The sequence below is a fragment of the Ahaetulla prasina genome, chromosome 6 (assembly GCF_028640845.1).
Source record: "Ahaetulla prasina isolate Xishuangbanna chromosome 6, ASM2864084v1, whole genome shotgun sequence".
Taxonomy (NCBI): domain Eukaryota; kingdom Metazoa; phylum Chordata; class Lepidosauria; order Squamata; family Colubridae; genus Ahaetulla; species Ahaetulla prasina.
Genome location: NC_080544.1, coordinates 54,725,484 through 54,744,637, shown reverse-complemented (window position 1 = coordinate 54,744,637; position 19,154 = coordinate 54,725,484). Strand labels below are relative to the sequence as shown.

Here is a 19,154-nt window from a genome sequence, read left to right as displayed (position 1 = left end):
TCGTGTATGTATAAAATGTTTACCTATTACAATAAATATATAATTCAAATGAATAGCAAGATAGTTATTTTCACAGACAAAACTATTCTGGCAGTGCTGACAGTGCTTTTATTGAAATTATCTGGTGCACAATTCTGCACTTACTGAGTATCATATTATTTGCATTAGCTTGCTTTTTAAAATCACAATTGCTAGCAATTACTTTCCATATATTCTTTTCCTCAACTACCACACCATGTAGATCTTCGATTTGTAAAGATTATTCTTACTAAACCGAAGTATATAAACCCTGTTTGTGATGTTCAAACCTGCTCATAGCAAAGGCTATAATTCTAGTATGACATCCTAGTTGGAAAACCCCAAGATATTTTCTTGATCCCTAGCAAAAAAAAACACACTTTTACTATTTTGCTACTTAAACAAGCTAATGAAATTGCAATGAATCTTACTAGCGTTTAAGTTTGTAGCTATTATGAACTAAATACAATGCAGGACCTTAATTCTAATGCACTCACTTTATCTTCTATCATGTTAGCCAGTATCTAATGCAAAAATTAGGGTTGTGCCACTATAATGTTACTCAGATATTTATCAGAAGAAGAGAAAAATCAAGAAATTTTTCAGTTTTTAATAAATTATGGATTTCTGTTGCAATCTTTAAAGGGGGAAATGACATGGTGCTATGATTTGACATAGTACTATGATATTGCACTAGTCTAAGAATGCAATTCCAATCTTAAACAAATGTATCCTGAACAAATACTGTATATTTTGACTACGCATGAACTTCAGTGCAAGCTCACTTTTAAAGGGTCTTCTATCATTGTTTCAATTCCTTTGAACTTGCCTGAACTATGGCAGTTATATATTGACTTTATAGCCAACTGGTATTTTTTGAGGATTTGAAAGCTACAAAACATCCCAATAAATATTTAATATGCAGATTGACCAGTGCTAGTCTATAAAACAATATCGAAATGCTGATTGCATCTCTCTATCTATAATGGTGTAGGGACGGTGCTGACAACATTATTGCATTTTCATCATTGTAAACATAATTCTTTTGTTTGTGGCCATCTATATTAACTTGTTTAAATATATAAATAAATTTTATGACATTTTATTTCAAATAGATTGTTACTTTTCTACTTTCTGGTATCCCTTATATTAGTGATGGCTAACCTTTTCTGGACTGAGTGCCCAAAGCATGCACGAACCCCCAAAATGCAATGCATGTGCGGGCCCCGCGCATGCGCCCTGCCCATGCACACACTCCTCCCCACAGGCACCCTCCCCCTCCACATGCACGGCAGAGACCTGAAGATCAGATGGCCAGCAGGAGGCATGCGCACATGCGCAGCAGAGCTGAACTAGGGCAGTGGCTTGCTTGCCATCAGAAAAGGCGCTGCATGCCACCTCTGGCACGTGTGACATAGGTTCGCCATCACATGCCTATATTAATAGAAGTTCCCAAAACACAATCAACAGTGCTTAACTCCGGTGCTCACATGCTCTGAGAATTACAACCTAGCATTTCACATGGGTGCAGCAGCATCTGTGCTGGACGTTCTTGCCCATGTTGGGTTGCATGCTCAATACCTATAAAACAGATTAATTACAAGTTGTTGGTTTTTTTCCAGCATTCTGAGGAGCAAATTTCATGATGAATCACAAGTTGCTTTTTTTTATTTTTTATTTACATTTATATCCCGCCCTTCTCCGAAGACTCAGGGCGGCTTACAGTGTATAAGGCAATAGTCTCATTCTATTTGTATATTTTTACAAAGTCAACTTATTGCCCCCCCAACAATCTGGGTCCTCATTTTACCTACCTTATAAAGGATGGAAGGCTGAGTCAACCTTGGGCCGGGCTTGAACCTGCAGTAATTGCAGGCTGCTGTGTTTTAATAACAGGCTTCTACAGCCTGAGCTACCACGGCCCCTTTTGAAGTGGTTTCCAAGATATAATAAAATTTTATAAAGAAGCAATAGCTCAAGACCTATTCTGGATACAAGAATTAGTTACAGACTCAGATCTTAAACTCCTTTAGTGAATTCAGTTTGTTTGTTCTTTTCCAACAATTCTAGCTTTATGTATTTCAAAACTACTTTTCCCAAATAAAGAAGGTACTTATTTATCAATAAAATATTATAACACAAAGTTTGCAACTAGGTTGTTCAGTTAGTACCCAAAGGCTCAAAAGATAGTCATATTATGTCCAGGTTTATATGGGCATTTATATATATATATATATATATTTATTATATATATTTATAGCTTTATATGGGCATTTTCCTCATAAATGGAAAAACCAGCACATTTCTACCCAGCTTACCCATTTCTCCTCCTCTTTAGTAATGCTAGGTGGCTCAGGGACTAGGACCTTGAGCTTGTCGATCGAAAGGTCAGCAGCTTAGCGGTTCAAATCCCTAGTGCTGCCGTGTAACGGGTGAGCTCCCGTTACTTGTACCAGCTTCTGCCAACCTAGCAGTTTCGAAAGCAGGTAAAAATGCAAGTAGAAAAAATAGGGACGTTTGGTGGGAAGGTAACAGCATTCCGTGCGCCTTTGGCATTGAGTCATGCCGGCCACATGACCACGGAGACGTCTTCCAACAGCGCTGGCTCTTTGGCTTTGAAATGGAGATGAGCACCGCCCCCTAGAGTCGGCAACGACTAGCACGTATGTGCGAGGGGAACCTTTACCTTTACCTATATCAACTTATACCAAATCATTTCAACAAGGTTTTAGGGACATAGCAAACAGATTTTAAACCCTTTATTTTAATAAAAGTTACATACAAAACTGAGATCAACACAGTAATAAAAATTATTTTGCCTTTCTGTTGACAGGAAGAATCTATAGGTGGATTATAATCTACTAGTTATGGATTTAAATGCAGATAAAACTGGCAGACTTTCACTAATGAATGTATCAACAAGTATTGATGTTACCTGATTTTAATTCAGAAAACAAATTACAAAAGGGAACTACAATGTAACAGACATAAGCAATGGCGGTCAGATTAATGAGCAAGAATTACTTCTGAATTATTTAATAAGAGTAATAACTAAATTCACTCTTGTTCATTAACACCATATTTTACAAAAATATTTATCTACACTGTATACAGGGCTATACATTAACTTTTTCTCTCAAACACATTTGCAAGATTAAAATATGTCATTACTACCCTAAGCATTACACACAGCGAAGGGAAGCAATTTCATCCAGAAGAGACAAGAATGCCAGAACATTTATACATGGTTTTCCAAATAAAATCAAGAAGGTTCAGCTAAAGTAATACAGTTGGATTGTGGCATTATTGGGAGACAACACCAACTATACTTAAGTATAGCTGGATCAACTGTAAAACTGAGTAAGCACTAAATGACTCTTTGCAGTATAATAACTGCATCATAATAAGCCATTAAGTTTTCAGTGAAATAACTTCCAAATGTATAATTCATATTTCCCAGTTTTAAAGTGCTAGTCCATCCTTGAAAATTACTGAGAAAAACTTATGCAGCTCATAACTAAATCCTTATTAACTTCTATAAATACACTTTCCAGTTTGCCAGTGCTAAACATGTTTTTTTCTGAAGAGAGATCCTGCTTTTTTCCAGACTTACAAAATTTGGTATTTAGAAACGCAATACAAATCAGCCAGTTTCTAATATTTTTTCACTCCAGAGAGAAAAGAAAACTCACTCTCATGAGTTTTTTAACTATAACAAAATGTTTGGTAGGTTTCTAAGCTACTCCATACGCAATATTAAGATCTCATAAGTAGTTAGGGTGGGGGAATCTCCAAGTTCTTGTACCAGGTTTGGACTGACTTAGGAAATTATGATACATTTCGATGCTAGCTAAACCATTGGATATAGAATCGCACAGCACTAATGAAAGGATGTGTGATTTGGGACCAAATCCTCATCTTGAGGAAACAGTCATTGTTAAGCATAAATTCTGTTTAGCTATCTTTTCCACGACTGTATGTCTAGGGTTTTGCTTTTTCAGATGAAAAACCCTTCCTATCAGCACATTCCAGTCTATATTTAATCAGAGTAAAATCCCAATAAATATTTCAACTGAATTATTTCTGAACAAATAAAAAACAGTAGTGCTCTTGTAGGAAGGTAACAGGACTGTTAGATATCAAACAGAGCAAAAATATGGGATAATTATTTTATTACATCTTTGCTTGGCAGTATTCTCAGTATGTGCCTGAGTAAAGACACTGTATCAGATTGAAGGCTTCAAAATATTGCAAAGGGCATTTCCTCAACACTCTTAACTTGTGCATATCTATACAAAATTTTAGAACAATAACGGGGTCATCTGAATATTTGTAATAATTAAGGCTTGTACCAGCAAAAGCCAAGTGATGGCAACACCATTTTCATTACGCACCAATTGTTTACTGTTAGAAAAATATAACAATAAAAAGATAAATGTAAAGCCCTGCAAATATGACAATATCCCCCTTAATTACTGGGGCATCAAATGTCTGACATTATACTTTGATGTATCTTGATACTGTGTCATAGGTTTGTCTGCAATTCCACAGGTCCCAACACCAACCTTCCCAGTAACACTCTCAGGTGAAGCAAAGATGCTCCGCTTTACCTATGGAACAAATTAAAAATACAATTTTAATTACTTTCAAAATGCAACAAATAATAAATTACTATATCAATAATGCAGTTTATCAGTGAGTAAGCATTCCTGAATCATATAAATTTTATCTATTTGTCTTATTTCCATACAAAGAGATTGATTAAATTATATTTAACTGGGCCACAGAAAACTTAATCTGAGATACCCAAAACATCATTATGGTTTATAACAGCATAAAACCTTGTTATGCAAAACATTTCAAATTCAAAATGTTCTGGGAACAGATTTTGATTATTTTGGAAAAATAACAGGGTTTAAATTCAAACTATAGAGCTATTCTAAACATTAGATAACTGGAGTGATCACTACATCTATTTCAGTCTTAGAACTACTGAAATTCAAAATATTTTGCCTATCTCTCTGCCCTAAAGCTTTATAACCCAGAATCTTTTAAGTTTTTTATTAATTTATCTTGTAAAATTAGAAATTACCCCAAACTTTAAAAGTATGAAAAATACTATTACAAAATCCCTCATATTTCTTCTGGAAAGATTTTTAAGAAATGGTTTACCATTCCTTTCTTATAAGGCTGAGAGAGAATGGCTGGCTCTTTGTGCCTATGACAAGAACTAGGGGTCACGGTCCGGTTTCCAGCCTAGTGACCATCATAGCAAGCTGGTGGTCATAACTCTATACCTCCAATACACTAAGATGCATCATATACGCACCTGGCCTTTTTTGTTTTTTGAATATGCTCTATTGTTGAACTGCTGCCATTTGACTTTCTGATCTTCTCGTTCCTGTTCTAGTTCTTTGATACGCTGGGCCTTTTTCAAAGCTTTCTTCTTTTTATATTCTCTTTGCTGAGCAATCATTTCTTTTCTAAAAAGTAAAATGTCATTGAAGGTTACTTAGGTAGTTCATAACCTAGTTACCTAATCTAATTTGTTATAAATTCACTTTTATTCTCAGAACATGTAGACAAAAGCAAGGATACACTGATTAAGAGAGTCTCACCTTGGACTAGGTGAATGTAAAGACAAACTCTCAGTACAATGGGCTTCAGCTGTCCACGCCTATTTCATTCTCCAGCTGCAGAGAGTGCTGTCATTCCTTCTGTAAAGCAATCTGTGCATTGCAAGTTTCAATAAAGCACAGGAATCCTACTTTCATACACTACTAACACAGCTCTTTTAGAAGTCAGCTGAAATTAGTTTGCTTCTTGCAAATGGAATAACTCTAGAACTAACTCAAAATTTATTCCAAGGTAAGTAATTTTTTTCACAAGCCTAAATCACTTTTGTATAGAAAATACTTAATCCTGATTGAGCGTTAAAGGATTTATTTTATTCATCAAATTCATATTTAAATATTCAGCCATAGAGCAAACACAACTAACAGTATATGTTATAGTCCAATCTTATCAGATTACAGAAGGCTGATTTAAACAGTCAACATAATCCTGCGCATTCACAGTACCAAAGTAGAAGATGCCTGTTTTGATTCCACAAAGATTTAATGTAAAATGTATGCCATCCACTGATTAACAGAAAGAAAAAAAAATCACAAATGGCTGAAATTTCTTCACACCTCTATAGGATGGCATGACATTTGTTCACTGTTACATATGTTTACTGAAATAATGAAAACTAATTTTAAAGAAACTTGTAGAAAAGTTACAGGTACGTTCCTTAAATGCTGATTTATTTTATTTTTAAAAAGTGATTATAATAATAATAATAATAATAGCAGCTTACTATTTGGTTAAATTTTGCCAACTTCTAATTATGTTAGGGTATTTGATAAAAAAATAAATCTTTACAAAAAGAAAGTGGTGGAAGTAATGGTGGTGGCAGTAAGGATTTTCTCTTCCCAATCCACACTCATATCCTTGACAAAGCCAATGGATTCCTGTATCAGGAACTGCTGATTTATGAGTAGAGTTTTCTAAGAGGAAACCTCATGGCTCTTTGGAGAAGATTAATGCACTGCAGTGGGCAACAACTGTATAGTTTTTATAAGTTTGCTTGGGTGGCTGCAAGCAGCTTCCAAAGGGAATGTCCTTCAACAGGTCTCAATGTCTACCTGGCACTATGACAGAATAGAGAAGGTGGCAAAAAGAACAGCACCAATGTTACATAATGATGTGACTTTCAACACACTGCAGGCCCCCATAGTGTCATAGTTTCTGGGTGGAAATTGTATATTACAAAGACATGGAAGCAATGAAGCCCTTTTGCAATTCTGCAAACAATTCACAAACTTTCCCTGTTCATTTGAAGGTGATTCATGAGGATTCTACTTTGCCTCACACAGCCATAAATTCAGTCCAAATTATCCTGCTTAATTGTTCATGACTTGGCACAGTCTGCTACATGTATAGCCTGAGCACCTATATGGGTTTGGATTTCTTTCTTTTTTTTAAAATGTGTCTTTAACATTTATCCTTATCTATATGTAATCTGAATGAGAATACCCATCAACAATATTTCAATTACAATACCTTTTTTAGATTGATACCACACATTAAACAATAGAAACAATTTCCATCACTTACTTGGACATAGGCTTGTTGCCACTATCTTCCTTTGCTTTTCTTCCCTCTTCCACAGGCTTCAAATTGAGTAGAGGTGTGACTTCAGCATTACCATATCCTGAGAACGTGATTGCAGCTGTACCATTCTCTTCATCTATCTCTTCAATTTCAGCTTCATAACACCTGTAAAGATATCATGGCTGTAAGCATGTGAGTAAAGGTTTAAGATTCAACCCTGCAAAACTTAAACATGCAATGATTACATTTCAATATATTTCTGATTAACAGTGGATTGAAATTGACAATGTAATTCTGAGGGTTATTATTTTATGGCATTCATTTACACTTACTTTCTCAGCATGAGTTAACTCATGTTGATCTTAACCCTATTGAATAAAATAGGATTTATTTCTGAGCAGTTATGTATATGATTGCACTGTTAAACTCTAAATAAACAACTATCCCAATGACATATTCATTCCTAAAAGTAAAGACAGAATTATAGATATTCAAAGAACATACTTAAGAAAATCATGACAATAATTGTGATCTACTAGAGTGGTAATAATATAGATTATAAAGGTGGTTATCCAGTTTTTTTCAGTCAGATCACCTGAGACTCAAAATAATCTAATATAATCATATATTAAAATATGTATATACATATTTCGTAAGTGTACAATTCACACTCCAAACTGCATACTGATTCCCTAATATATTATTAGGGAACATATATTAGATATATATCTCTTATTATTTTATAAATAACTCAAGGTGGAAAACACACTAATATTCCTTCCTCCTATATTCCTCCTCACGACAACTCTGTGAGGTGAATTAGACTGAGAGTCTGTGAGAGTCACCCAGACAGTTTTCATGCCTAAAACAGGACTATAATTCAGTCTCCTGGTTTCTAGCCTGGTGCCTTAACTACTAGATTAACTGGCTGTCATGCCAATTTTTTTGCCCTCAGGAGTACCCGAGGAATTGTACAGTCTCTCTGGTCTTAGTTAAGGTTGCAGAAATTGTCCTAGTCAAAATGGACTCTTCAAAAAAAATTCAGGTACCCACTTTATCCCCAGAAAATCTTGGCTGCTCCCAAATCAAGTCATTCTCCACATTTTGAACTCCACAAAGCATCAATTTTTCTCTCCTATTCCACTAAGCCATCTCAAAGGTCTAAACAGACACACTAGAGTGACACTTGATACTCCACTCTGCAGCTTTTGGAAACTGCAAATCCTGTCTATGCTTCAATGGCCATAAGAAAACTAAACAGTGAAACTGTGTTTAGTATCACAAGCATCTAAGTAACAAAAATGGAAACCAACACATAATAGAATTGTTATTGTTGAGAGAAAAGAATGCAAGATGGGTGGCATATTATATTTAATAAATAAAATGAATAAAACAGTAATTTCCTTCAGATGGAAGAATTCCATATGCCAATAAAAAGGCAGGTCATTAACATTAGCATTAAGCTCAGGAATCAAAGCTTGCCTTTTGCTAGTCCATCATAAGGTGAGTCTATTATTGTAAAAAGAATACTCTCCAGCTGCAGTATTTCCTTCCCTAACTATTTTGGAGGAAAGAAATAATCCTGTCAGAGATTTGGTTTGATGCCTTCAAATATTTCTGCTCTCTACAATGTAGATAGTCTTTAATTTATAATCCTCAACCACAATTGAGACCAGAATTTCCCTTGTTAAGCATGGCTATTGTTAAATGAGTCATACCCAATTTTACAACTTTTTGACATGGTTGTTAAGCAAATCACTGTAGTTGTTAACTGAATCATGTGGTGGTTAAGTGAATCAGACTTCTGCCATTGACTCTGTCAGAGGCCAATTGGGAATATTGCAGGTGGGGATCACATGGTTCCAGGACACCAGAAATGTTGCATAATTCTGGGTTACCACAACTGTAGCATGCCAGATGCCAAGGACCCAAATTTTGATCACATGTCTATAGGGATGCTACATCAATTGTAAGCATGAGAACTGGTTGTAAATCACTGTTTTCAGTGCCGTTGTAATTTTGAATGGTTATAAATGAATGGTTGTAACTTTAGGACTACTTGGGAGTTGCAGAAGGTCTAAGCCCTTATAATGGCTCCAAAGCAACAGAGAGAAGACATTTACCAAAGTAACAGTCTTCTTTATGAACATAACAGTAAACAAAGTAATCTGCCATTTCTGAGCCCAATCCTCTCATTTTAAAAAAAATGTGTTTGTTATAAAGAAAGAAAGAATGGTTTGGACAGCAGATTCTTCTTTGGCTTCTTCCTTTCTGATATGCATTACTCTTTTCCCAAGGCTCCATTTTTTTCTCCAAATGATATTCTTAGCATTTTCCTCTCAATTAGTAATGAAAAGCGTTATCACTCCATTTTGATTACTGTATTCCAAGTTTTAAGTTATTAGAGATTGTACTAATATAGACTAAACAAAATGGGAGTTTACTAACACTATATATTCCCAAATAACATATTTGTTTAAGATACATATTTATACCTGCACTCCCTTTAACTAGCCATCCTCATCTTGGTACTCTCCATACTTCGGTCATTATGCTGGCTGATGACAAATTATAATTTAAAAGTCACCAGGACTGACTATTGTACATTACTATTTTTGCCAAGCTGGTGTTTGCTATGATGGAGACGGGGAGAATATAAACCAAAGGGAAGTATCTTACCATGAAATTGTATTATTTCATGTAACTGTACAGAAGTTTGTTTTCTACACTTACTGTCCATCTTCACTCCATATTGCCATACATCTGTCTCCAACTTTCCAAGTGTGACTGGGGAGGGCAGACGCAGAACTATCAGAATTTGCAAGAGTTTCTGAAGGTTGTGTTGAAAGGAGGTCTTTAGTTAGTTCTATAACTTCCTGATGGCAGAAAAAAGCAACAATTTAAACATTAAGTATCTCCCCCTATTCCCATAAGTTTTGAAAAGTGTATACAGTAACATTCTGAAAAGCACACAAAAACCTTACCTACAGTCCAATATTTCAAAGTCAATCCCTAAAAGGTGCCCCAAAGTCAATGAGATACCAAATACACCCCTAGTCTGCAGCCCTTAAAGTAGCTGCATCTCTTTACTAGGCAAATATGGTCAACCTGCCAACTGCTGCATGACTCGTGTAACAACTGCCTTTTCCTAATTCTAGGAAAAGACTTGCCTTTTAATGAAAGGCAGTCATGTCTCCACAGACTTTTAAATAACTTTAGAATTGAATCTGAAATATTACATAGCCTATATGAACAATTATGTATAAATATCTCATTCTGTATTCATATCATTATATTTCAGCTAATATAATAGCAGAAAGAATAAGAAATAAGAATAAGAAACATTTTCTGGGTTGATTTTTTTTACATTTTTTATTAAAAATAATTACTGGTGCAAAATATCTATGTATTCCAGGAAGCAGAAAAATATAATATACAATAAAATATATTCAAACATACTTCAATAAAATAGGTAAAATAACTGGGATTTCCAGATTCTGTGCTAAAGCAGGAATAATCAAACTTTTAAATGCAAGATTTAAAAAATATTTGTAAATTTTCAAATGAACACAATCTCTGCAAGATGAATTATGATACCAACCATGTTAGCCACAGAGTATTTTGGACTGTATACCTCTGCATAAACGAACTTTTATTAACACTACAAGGCTAAAAAATGGAAACTTAAAAACATAACAGCTGCCTAAATTAGTACATCACTAATATTAATATATACACATACATACACACCACAGGACCACAGAGAGGTGTCCTCTCATGAGCCAGCCCTGCCTATTCTGCACTGCAGAAAAGAGATAGAAGAGGCGGGCAATAACAAAGACAGAAGAGGCAGGGTTCAGCACTGTAAAAGGACTTCACCGCCACCGCCTGGCTGCTTTTCACCAAAGGACCGGCACCGTCTACCTTTTTTTTTTTTGAAAAAGTTCATTTTATGGAGCAAAAAATATAGTTTGTATGTATGTGTGTGTGCAAATGTCACATAAAAAGTTTTAAAACATAGGTTTAAAAAGAACATCTGTAAAAAACTATTGTACCTGCATTTTTAAAAGATTATCATTATCTACTGAAGGTACACAACATAACCTTTCCACAACTAGTGAGGTCCAGCTATGTTGGGACTACTTATCTACACCAGTGTTTCTTAAAATGTGGGTTGCAACCCAGAGGCTGTGAATGACCCACTGCATTTGTTTTTTTCTTTTAAAAGAAATATTGGCCAGGTCTGAAGATCCAAGGCTTCTATGAAAAAAACTGACCGATTACAGGAGTGGGGGACATATTTATAAGAATCAATCCAAAAGAGAAATGTCAATATTGGACTAATCTCACTGTCACTGGGTTGGGAGAGAATATAAAAAGAAACTTGTAACTTGCCAGCTTTTTGAAAATTGAAACATTACTAACAGCACTGTAGCAGAACTGATTTAAGGCAATACAAACCTATTTATTTCTTCCTTTCTCCAATTTTTGAGTTAGACTGCTTTCAAAATGAAACCTAGCTTTTACCAATTATGAAACAAACAAGTTACCCTTCTCATCAAAAATAAGGCTTTAAATTTTATTCGGTCCTTTTGCTTATTTCCAGTGCAATGGTTTCAATTGAAGTTGTTTTATTTGATGTATGGGTTAAACTGTAATGATTAAAAGTGGCATACTTTGCCAAGCTTTAACTCCAATGAAATAATTAGTTTTATTTCAGCAGGGATCACAGAGATTCCTGTTATTATTTTAGAGAGTGAAGAATATCATAAGAATATCAAAAGATGTACCTTTTTCCTAAAAGATAACAATTTGGGGAAGGCTATAGTGCATGAACTAAATTAAACGTCAAATAGCCGTTTTTGAAATATTGACCAAATCTGACCTAATGAAAGAAAAAAAAAAGGAATAGGTTGTGATGCAAAAATGGATATAAACAGAATATTTTTAGAGAAAAATATTTAAATAATTTTGTCTTCACTATAACTCACCTTTTAAAAAATTTACTCTATTATGACTCTCACCCTGCTGTTTTTTATGCACACTGAGTTGAACTACAATTAATTCAAATGTTAGTCACCTTTGAATTACAAGCTACCGAATATTTAAAAAAACAATTTGTAAAGAACTCACAAAGCCTATGTAGTTTCAGAACCTTACCATTTGAATATATTTCCCTTAGTGAACACATCACACATTAAACAGTCCCTGCTTAACTGACTGCTGTAGGATAGTATAACGGGGGATATTTTAACACTCAAGAAAGATAATGTGAAAAATGACTCATTAAAAATAGATCAGAAAGATGGCAAATACTAGCTTAAAATGTGTTTTCAATGTGCTCTTACACAGAAGAGAATTACTTTAAAATGACTTTGTATAACGTATATTACTAAACCAGACTTCAAAATATTTTTATTTATAACCATACTTATGCAATTGTAGACTACAATCCCTTTAAGCAGATGATAGTCCTAGTTCTTCTGAAGCTAATTTAATCCATAAGAAAAAAACTTATTAATACTTACATAATTTACTACTTTATACTTAATTAAGACTTAAACTTATTTTGGAACACATTCTGATTAAGATACTACTATAACAAACATAAAAACATAAGCAGTTCCCTGTTAGTTCGGACCCCTGGACCATCTAGTCCAGCAGTCTGTTCTCATAGTGGCTAACCAACTTCACAAAGACATCCACTTGTCTCCTAGCAGATGGTCTTCAGAAGCAGTCAAAAGCAATTCTGCAGAGCTCTTCTCTATATAGGAAATGTTCAATTAGCAAATTTATTTCTTCTCAGTTCTCACCTGCAAATCTTTCTTGAGTTTTAATAAATCTTCATTATCTCCATTTCCTGTCAAAGCAGCTTCAACTTGCTGTAACTGAGCTTTATAACTAGCTAATTGTTTTGCCAGGTCTTCTGACATCTACAAAAATAAAAAGAAGCTATAATATAAACCAAATTAATTGTATGTACAATTTAATGGCCAGATTATTCATTTATTAAGAATTTTATTTCAAGCCCGTTTATTTGAGTCCATAAAATAAAACAAATTGAGATTATCAGGCTGAATACTATAAATCTTCATAGTTAGCAAGATGCAAGCATGACCCAAGTAATCATGAAAGAGTAATGTAAATTTATATATTATTGTATTGTTTTTTATACATCAACCTCAGCATGTTGATATCTGAACTACAACTGGACATGTTTAAAACATTTTTTTTTTGGTCTTAAATATACATTTATTTTGGTCTAATCTCAATCTCCACTTTCAAAATTAATCTTTGAAAAGACTGTTAATAGTTTCCTAATCATAATAAATAAACCTAACATTTTGGGCATATTCTTTGTATTATTTCATCAGGCTATATTAAAGGTAAGCCAAACAACTGTAAATAGTTTAAGCAACAATATAAAATATCCATAGATTTAAGAGAAAACAGAGAAACTGGACAACAAATTAAAGCAAGAAAATATAATTGTCTTGAGTAGCTTCTTAAAGTTCAAGAAGATTTGTACCTAGTAGATTTTACACTGTACTTCCAAAAATATGTTTCATGTAGACCAACAGAGAAAGTATCAAAAAGATTATGACCACAAAAGCTTACATACAGGAGAAATGAAAACTGCCACACTGAAATTTTGAAAAACTACCCAGAAGTCATATTATTTTAGAGTTGAAGTTTACAAAGGCAGTCCCATTCAAATTGCATTAATAAAAATATAAGGCCTCTTTACCATTTTTGCTATCATGATTTGTTAATGTTACATCAAATTTTAAAAAGGTGCAGAACTGTAATTGTTAATGTATGACTTGCCCATCTTTCATTTAAACCAAATCTAGAAATATAGACTATTAAAAATCCCAATAGAAATAAGTTTTATTAGCACTCTACAGATGTTCAAAAGTTTGACATACAAACTTATCTTCTTAAAAAAAACAATTAAGAGAAAAATATAGGTAAAGCAGACATTTGTTTCAGAAAGTATTAGAAAAATCCATTTGTATATTAATTAGACTCAAGTTTCATATGACATAGATGATGTAGATTTGAGACATAGATTTACTAGGCTAAAGATATAGGTAAAGGTTCCCCTCACATATATGTGCTAGTCATTCCCGACTCTAGGTGGCAGTCCACCTCATCTCCATTTCAAAGCCGAATAGAGCCAGTGCTGTCGGATGACGTCTCCGTGGTCATGTGGGCAGCATGACTCAACACCAAAGGTGCACGAACGCTGTTACCTTCTACCAAAGGTGGTCCCTATTTTTTCTACTTGCATTTTTTATGTGCTTTCAAACTGCGATTGGCAGAAGCTGGGACAAGTAACGGGAGCTCATCCTGTTATGCGGCACTAGGGATTCGAACCGCTGAACTGCCGATCGAGCTCAGCATCTTAGCCACTGAGTCACCGCATCCCTTACTAGGCTACAAGAGAGCAAGTCTTTTAATTTTGGTAATAACCACAGAAACAAAACCTAGAATTATCTTTCTACCAATCTGTAGATCTATAAAAAGCTTTTTGCCTACACAAAGATTTTCTGCCTAGAAATGAAAACAGTGCTGCTTGATAGGTTACTATTTTTAATATTAACAGAAACTTGCAAAGAGGAACAATGAAGTACAATATTGAGCAGAATGTAATTTTGCAATGAATGTACGTCAAATAGCACAAGTTACAACATAATATTCTCCAAATGTTTTAGACTACACTTCCCCAGAAATATGGCCAAAGGCTACATGCTATTAAAGATTTATGAAGTAAAGATAAGAGAAAGAAAAGATAAAAATGTGTGAAAAATAGGTTAAATAAAGGAAAAAGATATATAAATAAGTAACTTTAAATCTTCTTTGGAGCAGTCACTAAGAAACATTATTTTTCCTACCTCTATAAGGTTGCATCGTACTTCCTTTCTTCCCATATTTAACTCTTTGAAATCAGGAAATCACCATTTTGAACAAAAAGTCCAAAAGTATTATTGTATCACCCCTGATGAAACAAATCAGTTTTGCCATTTCTACTAACTCCATTATCTTGACAATCCATTTCTCCACTCTACATACAGGTGAAACTCAAAAAATTAGAATATCGTGCAAAAATTCATTTATTTCAGTAATGCAGCTTAAAAGGTGAAACTAATATATGAGATAGACTCATTACATGCAAAGCAAGATAGTTCACACCTTGATTTCTCATAATTTTGATGATTATGGCTGACAGTTCATGAAAACCCCAAATTCACAATCTCAGAAAATTAGAATATTGTAAAAAGGTTCAATATTCTAGGCTCAAAGTGTCCCACTCTAATCAGCTAATTAAGCCATAACATCTGCAAAGGGTTCCTGAGCCTTTAAATGGTCTCCCAGTCTGGTTCAGTAGGAATCACAATCATGGGAAAGACTGCTGACCTGACAGTTGTGCAGAAAACCATCTCTGACACCCTCCATAAGGAGGGAAAGCCTCAAAAGATAATTGCAAAAGAATCTGGACGTTCCCAAAGTGCTGTATCAAAGCACATTAATGGAAAGTTATGTGGAAGGGAAAAGTGCGGAAGAAAAAGGTGCACAAGCAGCAGGGATGACCGCAGCCTGGAGAGGATTGTCAGGAAAAGGCCATTCAAAATTGTTTGAAGGAGTGGACTGAGGCTGGAGTCAGTGCATCAAGAGCCACCACACACAGACGGATCCTGGACATGGGCTTCAAATGTCGTATTCCTCTTGTCAAGCTGCTCCTAAGCAACAAACAACATCAGAAGCGTCTTACCTGGGCTAAAGAAAAAAAGAACTGGTCTGTTGCTCAGTGGTCCAAAGTCCTCTTTTCTGATGAGAGCAACTTTTGCATCTCATTTGGAAACCAAGGACCCAGAGTCTGGAGGAAGAATGGAGAGGCACACACTGCAAGATGCTTGAAGTCCAGTGTGAAGTTTCCACAGTCTGTGTTGATTTGGGGAGCCATGTCATATGCTGGTGTTGGTCCACTGTGCTTCATTAAGTCCAGGGTCAAGGCAGCCGTCTAACAGGAGATTTTGGAGCATTTCATGCTTCAGACGAGCTTTATGGGGATGCTGACTTCATTTTCCAGCAGGACTTGGCACCTGCCCACACTGCCAAAAGTACCAAAACTTGGTTCAATGCCCATGGAATTACTGTGCTTGATTGGCCAGCAAACTCACCTGACCTGAACCCCATAGAGAATCTATGGGGCATTGTCAAGAGAAAGATGAGAGACATGAGACCGAACAATGCAGAAGAGCTGAAGGCCGCTATTGAAGCATCCTGGTCTTCCATAACACCTCAGCAATGCCACAGGCTGATAGCATCCATGCCACGCCGCATTGAGGCAGTAATTGATGCAAAAGGGGCCCAAACCAAGTACTGAGTACATATGCATGCTTACACTTTACAGCGGTCCGATATTGTTCTATGTACAATCCTTGTTTTATTGATTTCATATAATATTCTAATTTTCTGAGATTGTGAATTTGGGGTTTTCATGAGCTGTTAGCCATAATCATCAAAATTATGACAAATCAAGGCGTGAACTATCTTACTTTGCATGTAATGTGTCTATCTCATATATTAGTTTCACCTTTTAAATTGCATTACTGAAATAAATGAACTTTTGCACGATATTCTAATTTTTTGAGTTTCACCTGTATTTCAGTATTTTTCAAACTTTGCTCATAATCTTGCTGCAGTTACCAGGTAACAATCCAATCTCTTACAAGTCTTTTCTAGTTCGCTATCCATAAAGTTCTGATTTCATTTCAGTGTTAATTTTTAATATTCCTTGCTTTGTTATATGTATTTGTATCCATTTTTTTGGCTGTTTCACAACTCCATTGTACAATGACACTTCACATTTTCCATATTTCCCACATTAGTTGAAAGTACCTTTATATATCCATATAATTTTTCTGGGGTCATAATGATAGGTGTTATAGGAGTTATAATACAAAACCTCTGGAGAAATAAAGCTACCTATCCCAAGTTTATACAGACACTGGATTGTCTACTTTTCATTATTAAAAATAGTGCATACTCATTTGTCAAAGATTCAGTAAGAAATCCTAAATGTACAATACTAGAGCTTTTTATTCCCCCACCCTTCCAATGTTAAATTTCTAGCAAGTACTTCAGAAGGAAGAAACTCTTGCATTTTGTGCTATCCACAGAAACCTTATTTGCCAAGCATAGATGTGAGGCACCTATGTCTTCCTGATGTTGCTGACAAGTAAAAGATAAAAAAGCTGGCATTCTGTCTCTAGGAATGTTTCATTTTCAACAAAATCTTCTATAGCATATAGGTAATAGATGGGACTGAGACACCCATTTCAAAAAGCATTGCCCACTTTGAAAACAAAACCAGTAGCAATTCAAATTCATCAATCTTTTATAAGATAACACAAAAATGTAGCACTCCTTCCTTTCAACCCGGATGTCCGACAGGAATGTAGTAGTAATAGTCCTTATAGTAATGAAAAGGATAAAATATAGAAATATTAAAAATAGAAAATCAGTAAAAACCAAGCTGAATTATTACATAGTGATAAGAGAGCCTGCACAGTTAATTATGTCAGAATCTAAAGTGTTATTACATATAGTTAATATTAATATATAGTTAATATATAGTTAACAATTAATTAATATAGCTAATATTAATCATTTAAAAGGGGATTTGCCTGTGAAAAAATAACTGTACAATTCTCAATTACACGAATTTGGCTTTATAGCAAACCTAGCTGTTACTTTCTGAAACACATAAACCTGCAGTTTATTTAAGCCAGGATTACTGCTTTTTTCCTGGCGAGAGGGCAAAAAACAACGCACCAATTTTAAACGCTATATGTCGGAATCTTATTCCATAGAAAACAAACGTGACCCCCTAGGAAAGTGCATTAAAGCCCCTTCATTATTTCTAGTACAGCCAGTTACAAATTTATGTAACAAAGCAGAAAAATGTTTCCAAAACCAGGAGCTGTGACAACTAAGATTTCACCGAGAACACAGTGGGAGAAAGAAGAAAACAAGGGAGAGAGAACCAAAGGCATCTTTCGGAGAATAAAACGCCGCCTTGGAGGAGCTGCTTAATACGGGGGAAGGGATTAAGGGTGGAGAAAAGACGTCTGTTTCCCCATAAACCTAAAAACCAAGAACAGGGTCGGAAGCTTCTGCCCCTGGATATTATTACTCATGAGCTAAACTTGAGGACTAGTCGTCACGAATAGGAGCATAACGAGCGGGCCTAGCCAGAAGCGAGAATGCGCCAAGCACCGAAGAATACAGGCAGAAAAGGAGAAGGAAAGGCCTGAAAACTGGGGAAGAACAAAGCTCTCAGAAAGACAGGCATTCAGAGCTAGTCCCTCTCCCTCGTCCCGTTCCCTTTGCGCCAAAATCGGGGAAGCGGACGGAGAAAAGGGCAGGCCTCTCTCACCTTGGCTTCGCACGCAAAACGGCTTCTCTCCTCACTCCCGGCAGGCCTCACGGAAACTGCGCGCGCTTGCCTTCCTGCGGCTCCTAGCGACCACGCACCACAAATCGGAGGACGGAAGCCAACGCTCGCGAGAGCAAGCGAGGCCAAGAAACCGGCGTTCGAACGGAGCTCGGGTCACGTGGCTCGGCGGAAGTGCAAATTGGGGTTGGAACTCCCTCTCCGCTCCGTCCCAATGTATTTTGGGTATTCAGGTCGCCATTTGTCGAGCGCTTCCTGTGAGGAGTGGCGGGTGCCCCAAAGAAACAATTAGCGCTCTGTGCACGATAAAAACACACCGGTGTCTTTGCGGTGTTTTTAGACATGTTCTTCCGTTGACATCCAGAAATAGAAAAGTAATGGGAGGGAGGGAGACAGGATCAATACATTGTTGTATTGCTGTCTGCTGGTGTATGACATGTCCGTCCAATCTCGGGAATCGGGCGAGATATAAATTTTAATAAATTATTATGGCCGCCTTGATGGGGTGCTGAAAGCT

At 35.6% G+C, this 19,154-nt stretch overlaps 1 protein-coding gene across 1 annotated transcript; it reads right to left on the bottom strand.

Annotated features, from left to right (window-relative positions):
* Positions 1 to 2,762: 2,762 nt before the first annotated feature.
* SMNDC1 (survival motor neuron domain containing 1) lies at positions 2,763 to 18,769 on the bottom strand. The gene is made up of 6 exons (XM_058187174.1): positions 18,620 to 18,769; positions 12,987 to 13,106; positions 9,907 to 10,049; positions 7,177 to 7,338; positions 5,348 to 5,501; positions 2,763 to 4,628 (listed from the first exon to the last, which is right to left on the bottom strand). Exons 2-6 carry the CDS (start codon positions 13,104 to 13,106, stop codon positions 4,491 to 4,493), a joined length of 717 nt encoding a protein of 238 aa, XP_058043157.1. The 5' UTR covers positions 18,620 to 18,769; the 3' UTR covers positions 2,763 to 4,490.
* Positions 18,770 to 19,154: the final 385 nt, after the last annotated feature.

Coding starts and splice junctions, on each gene's coding strand:
- SMNDC1 (XM_058187174.1), bottom strand. CDS start 13,106: ATGTCAGAAGACCTGGCAAAACAATTAGCTAGTTATAAAGCTCAGTTA. Junction 7,339..9,906: donor ATATGGAGTGAAGATGGACA/GTAAGTGTAGAA, acceptor ATATCTTTACAG/GTGTTATGAAGCTGAAATTG. Junction 5,502..7,176: donor GGCAACAAGCCTATGTCCAA/GTAAGTGATGGA, acceptor TTTACTTTTTAG/AAAAGAAATGATTGCTCAGC.